The sequence below is a fragment of the Vigna unguiculata genome, chromosome 4, assembly GCF_037176805.1.
Source record: "Vigna unguiculata cultivar grain cowpea cultivar isolate G323 ecotype 2 chromosome 4, ASM3717680v1, whole genome shotgun sequence".
NCBI classification, from domain to species: Eukaryota; Viridiplantae; Streptophyta; class Magnoliopsida; order Fabales; family Fabaceae; genus Vigna; species Vigna unguiculata.
Window position 1 is genome coordinate 28,765,715 of NC_140795.1, and position 5,848 is coordinate 28,771,562.

Genomic DNA, 5,848 nt, shown 5'->3' on the forward strand with positions numbered 1-5,848 from the left:
AGGTTCTCGTGGTCAGCAAGGGAATGGTGATTCAGTAGCTTAGCCATCTGGGCTGGAGTCATTTTATTCATGATTTCTTTAGGGCTACGGCCCCTGTATCGTCTTATGATTTCTTACTCTACACTCCTTGTTAGAATTGTATATGTTTTATGTTGGCATCGTGGTGTGCCAGGTTGTAGGGGTTGCGTTAAGGACCCCAAGACTACGCTGTTATACTTTATCGCGTGACGTTTCCTTTAATTTTGTTTAAAAATTAAATGGGATGTTACATTTATGGTATCAGAGCGGTCATTCCTTAGGTCTGTGGACTTGGGTTGTCCGCTTAGGTTTCTTTGTGTATCTGAGTGTTCAGTTAAAATTCTTGCCTTTATCGAGCCTAACCAAGTGATTTTCTGTGTGCCAGTAGACTATGCCACCTCCTCGTCGAGCCTCTCAATCATCCCAGGGGGACGCACCAGATATCGCCAGAGCCGTAGAGGCGATGGTAGTAGCTATGGCGCAGCAGAGTGCTGCGATGATGCAGCAGCATGAGGCATCCATGCAGCGACAGGCGGCGTCGCTTGAGCAGCAGCAGGCAGTGATGCAGCAGATGGAGGCTGCGAGGGTAGCTGCTGAGGATGCTCATCGGCAGCATATGGAGGCCCTCCGCCAGTTGGAGGAAAACAGGGCGGCTGCCCCTGTGTTAGGTCCTGAACCACGACTTGCTGTTAGGGAGTGGAGTCTAGAGGATTTCCTGAAGCACCACCCGGCAAAGTTTGACGGGAAGACTAGTCCTGACGTCGCAGACCAATGACTGAAGGACCTGGAGCGCATCTATGATGCGAAGATGTGCCCTGCAGAGAACAGGTTGGCGTTCTTTGTGTACATGCTCACGGGGGAGGCGGAGCATTGGTGGAGCAGCACCAGATCCATTCTGGAGGAGAGGGATGAGCCCGTGTCATGGGAGACTTTCAGGGAGAGATTCCTCTCCGAGTACTTTCCTGATAGCATCCGGTACGCCAAGGAGGTGGAATTCCTCCAGTTGACCCAGGGAGGGAAGACTGTCACTGAGTATGTCGAGAGGTTCAAACACCTCAGCCGTTTCTACACCCTACCACTCGATGAGGAGTGGCAATGCAGGAAGTTCGAGAATGGGCTTCGCGGTGACATCCGCTTGATGGTGGCTCCCTTGTCCATCAAGGACTTTGCCGCTCTGGTGGAGAAGGCCAGGGTGATGGAGAAGATGAAGTGGGAGGTGGAAGGCCAGCGCCCACAGTAGCCACAGCCGTCACAGAGGATAGGTGGACCATCTGGGTCCAGGCCCAGACATGAGGAGAGGAGTAGACCGTATGATAGACCACACCATCAGCCTCAGGGGTCTAGGGGTCTTCCTCCTCAGCAGGGTCGAGTGCAGTGTTACACATGTGGAGGACCTAACCCGAGGTATGCTTGTCCGCGTATAGAGGGTTACCGTAGGCGCAACAACTGTGGCAAGGAAGGTCACTTTGGGAGGGACTGTCCCAACCTTGCCAGGGCAGCGACACGCCCTCCAGTTCAGGCACCCCATCAGCATCAGGGGAGAGATAGAGGCAACAGGCCTCAGGCGACGGGCAGAGTGTACGCCATGTCAGGGGCTGAGGCATCAGGCTCAGGTAACTTGGTTATGGGTAGTTGCATGATAGCTGGTTCTTCTTGTTGTGTGTTATATGATTCTGAAGCGACACACTCTTTTGTGTCAAATGCATGTGTGGAATGGTTGGGTCTGCCGGTGCGTGAGCTGCATTGTGAGCTTGCGGTGTCTACTCCGGCGTCGGGTTTGGTCAGGACGTCGTCCTTGTGTGCTAGGCTTCCAGTGGAGGTAGAGGGGCGCAGGTACAGGGTGAACTTAATCTGCCTACCTCTACAGGAGTTGGAGGTGATCTTAGGGATGGATTGGCTCTCTGCCAATCGCATTCTGATAGACTGTCGGGAGAAGAAGTTGTTGTTTCCTGACTCAGAGGAGCCTGACTTGGTATCTTCCCAGGGTGTTATGAGGGAACTACAAGACGGTGCGCAGTGCTACATGATCTTTGCCCATATGGAGGTGGAGAGAGGAGAGACGACGTCTGTGATACCAGTCGTCTAGGATTTTGTGGATGTGTTTCCAGAGGAGGTACCAGGGTTGCCTCCCAGTAGAGAGGTGGAGTTCTCTATCGATCTAATCCCAGGAACAGGTCCGGTATCGATGGCTCCGTATCGTATGGCTCCAGCAGAGTTGGTAGAGGTCAAGAAACAGATAGAGGATCTGATGGAGAAACAGTTCATCCGACCCAGCACTTCACCTTGGGGAGCACCAGTGTTGTTGGTGAAGAAGAAGGATGGGAGTTCGCGCCTATGTGTGGATTACAGGCAACTGAACAAGATGACTATCAAGAACAAGTATCCGCTCCCAAGGATTGACGACTTGATGGATCAATTACATGGGTCATCAGTGTTCTCGAAGATAGATCTGCGATTAGGTTACCACCAGATTTTGGTAAAGGCTGATGATGTACAGAAGATAGCCTTCAGATCCAGGTATGGCCACTACGAGTATGTGGTTATGCCTTTTGGCGTGACCAACGCGCCAGCAGTGTTCATGGACTACATGAACAGGATCTTCCGGCCTTTCCTAGATAAGTTTGTCGTGGTCTTCATAGACGACATCCTTATCTACTCCCGGACGTAGGAGGAACATGCAGAACACCTTAGGTTGGTGCTTGGTGTTTTGAGAGAGAAGCAGTTGTATGCCAAGGTCTCCAAGTGCGAGTTCTGGATGGATGAGGTTCAGTTTTTGGGGCATGTGATATCCGCCCAGGGATTGCAGTGGATCCGGCAAAGGTAGAGGCAGTGATAAAGTGGGAAGATCCTAAGTCGGCCACAGAGATCAGGAGCTTCGTGGGGTTAGCGGGCTACTATAGGAGATTCATAGAGGGATTCTCCAAGATAGTGGCGCCTCTGACCTTGCTTACTCGAAAGGACCAACCTTTCACTTGGACGGACAAGTGTGAGGAGAGCTTTCAAGAGCTAAAGAGGAGATTGACGAGTGCTCCTATATTGGTAATTCTGGATGTGGGGAAACCGTTTGAAGTCTACTGCGACGCGTCTCATCTTGGACTTGGTTGCGCCTTGATGCAAGAAAAGAAGGCAGTGGCGTATGCTTCACGACAGCTTAAGGTGCACGAGCGTAATTATCCCACTCATGACCTTGAGTTGGCAGCGATAGTATTTGCCTTGAAGATCTGGAGGCACTATCTTTATGGTGCACAGTTTCGAGTGTTCAGCGACCACAAGAGTTTAAAGTATTTGTTTGATCAGAAGGAGCTGAACATGAGACAGAGGAGGTGGATGGAATTCCTGAAGGATTATGACTTTGAGCTCCTATATCACCCGGGGAAGGCAAATGTAGTGGCAGATGCTTTGAGCAGGAAGACGGTACACACTGCACACCTTATGATTAAGGAGGTGGAACTACTAGAGAAATTCAAAGACATGAGGATACATGTGGAGTTGGGGTCCGAGTCCATTAGGTGTAGTACCCTCACTATCTCTAGTGATTTCTTGGACTCGATTAGGGAGAGGTAGTTGTTGGATGCCAGTTTGAACAGGGTTAGAGAACAGCTTGGATCAGAGGAAGCTAGAGATTTTACTTTGGGTGATGATGGTATACTGAGGTTTCAGGGCAGAATCTACATACCTGATGATGCAGAGGTGAGAAAGTTGATCCTTGAGGAAGGACACAAGAGTCGTCTTAGCTTGCATCCGGGCATGACTAAGATGTACCAGGACCTCAAGGAAACTTTCTGGTGGCAGGGGATGAAGAAGGATGTGGCACAGTTTGTATCCGCCTGCCTGACGTGTCAGAAGGCGAAGGTGGAGCACCAGAGACCCGGGGGAATCCTATAGCCTTTAGAGATACCGGTGTGGAAATGGGACAGCATCTCCATGGACTTCGTGACCCATCTTCCACGGACTTTCAGAGGACATGACACCATCTGGGTGATAGTGGATCGGTTGACCAAGAGCGCACACTTTTTGGCGATGAACTTGAGGATGTCCATGGCCAAGTTGGCCCAGTTGTACATTAGAGAGATAGTAAGACTTCATGGGGTGCCCTCGAGCATAGTTTCCGACAGAGACCCGCGGTTCACGTCTCGGTTTTGGCAGACGTTACAGAGTGCTATAGGTAGCAAGCTCACCATGAGTTCAGCGTATCACCCTCAGACCGATGGCCAGTCTGAGAGGACGATTCAGTCGTTAGAGGATCTGTTGAGGACTTGCATCTTGGATCATCTGGGTGCTTGGGACGAGGTATTGCCTTTGATAGAGTTCACCTACAACAACAGCTTTCATGCGAGCATTGACATGGCGCCATACGAGGCTCTTTATGGCAGGAGGTGTAGGACTCCTCTTTGCTGGTATCAGGATGGAGAAGCGGTGTTGGTTGGACCAGAGTTGTTAGAGCAGACCACCGAGAAGGTGAGGATGGTGAGAGATAGGATGTTGGCTTCGCATAGTAGGCAGAAGGCCTATGCAGACCGTAGGAAGAGGCCTTTGGAGTTTGCAGCAGGAGATCATGTGTTTTTGAGGGTGACCCGAACCACTGGTTTGGGAAGGGCTCTCCGCTCAAGGAAGCTTTCGCCCGAATTCCTTGGCCCGTATCAGATCACAAGGAGGATTGGGCCAGTAGCTTATGAGATAGCTTTACCCCCGCAGTTGGCAAACCTCCATCCGGTGTTTCATGTGTCACAGCTGAGGAAGTATGTATTCGATCCAGCCCATGTGTTGGAGGCTGAGGATATACAGATCAGAGAGGATCTCACAGTGGAAGTACCACCCATAGCTCTTGAGGATAACAAGGTTGAGGAACGTCGTGGGAAGATCGTTAGTCTTGTTAAAGTTATCTGGGATCAGAGGACGGGTGACTCGACGTGGGAGTTAGAGGAGGACATGAGAAAATCACATCCACATCTGTTTACCTGGTGAGTCTTTATTTTCGAGGTCGAAAATTTTGTTGTTGGGGAGAATGTAAGGCCCCATTTTGTTCCTGCCCTAAAAGTTAGTGGGCTGCCCTACAGTATTGGGCCTAAAGGTCGGCCCATAGAATAAGAACCTGTTTCAGTTGCCCTAACACTCACACTTTCTTCATTTTCAGATTCGCAGCCGCCTCCTTCCCTGTTTCCGCACTAGAGCATTGCTAGGGTTAACCTTGTCGTCTCGAACCGGTCGCTCAAAGCTCATGTTCTACTATCTACTCCATGTAAGTGACCCTAAACCTATTGTTCTTACTCCCTTGTAGTCCTTTTTGTATTTCCATTGTTTAGGGTTAGTCAGTAACCTCATTCTTCCAACTGTACAGTTGTTCCGCCAATTTCCAGGTCCGCCTCTCGAGCTGCTATGCTCCGTAGTCCAGTGTCGAGGTCTAGTACAAGCTTTTACCAGGTACGGGAAGTTAAGGTTTCAGTCGTTTTGTGTTGTCTTGGCTGTTCTTGAGTGAGTTACTGATTGCATGGATAAATCCTTCATTTTGGTGTGATTAAATGCTTTGTATGCTTGGTTGGTTCGATATGCATGGCTGTTGCAGTGAAGAACAGTGGCGAGACTTGTTAATCTCGCCCAAGCGAGTGAATCTCGCCTAGGCGAGATGAAATAGGGAGCTCGCCTAGGGCTATTGCACGAAAGGTCGCCCAGGCGACCTGCTCGAACTTTTTGAGCGAAGGAACACCTCGCCCAGGTGAGAGGGGTCTCGCCTAAGCGAGATCCCGTGATTTTCCCTGAGTTCTCCATCGAACCCTCGCCTAGGCGAAGGGGGGGCTCGCCTGAGCGAGCACGTCTCGCCTGAGCGAAACCC

At 50.6% G+C, this 5,848-nt stretch overlaps 1 protein-coding gene across 1 annotated transcript; it reads left to right on the forward strand.

Annotated features, from left to right (window-relative positions):
• Positions 1-826: 826 nt before the first annotated feature.
• LOC146886975 (uncharacterized) lies at positions 827-3,903 on the forward strand. The gene is made up of 6 exons (XM_085671962.1): positions 827-1,159; positions 1,349-1,631; positions 3,089-3,273; positions 3,361-3,432; positions 3,583-3,708; positions 3,811-3,903. The coding sequence occupies exons 1-6, from the start codon at positions 827-829 to the stop codon at positions 3,901-3,903; spliced, it is 1,092 nt and encodes a 363-aa protein (XP_085528088.1).
• The last annotated feature ends 1,945 nt before the right edge of the window (positions 3,904-5,848 follow it).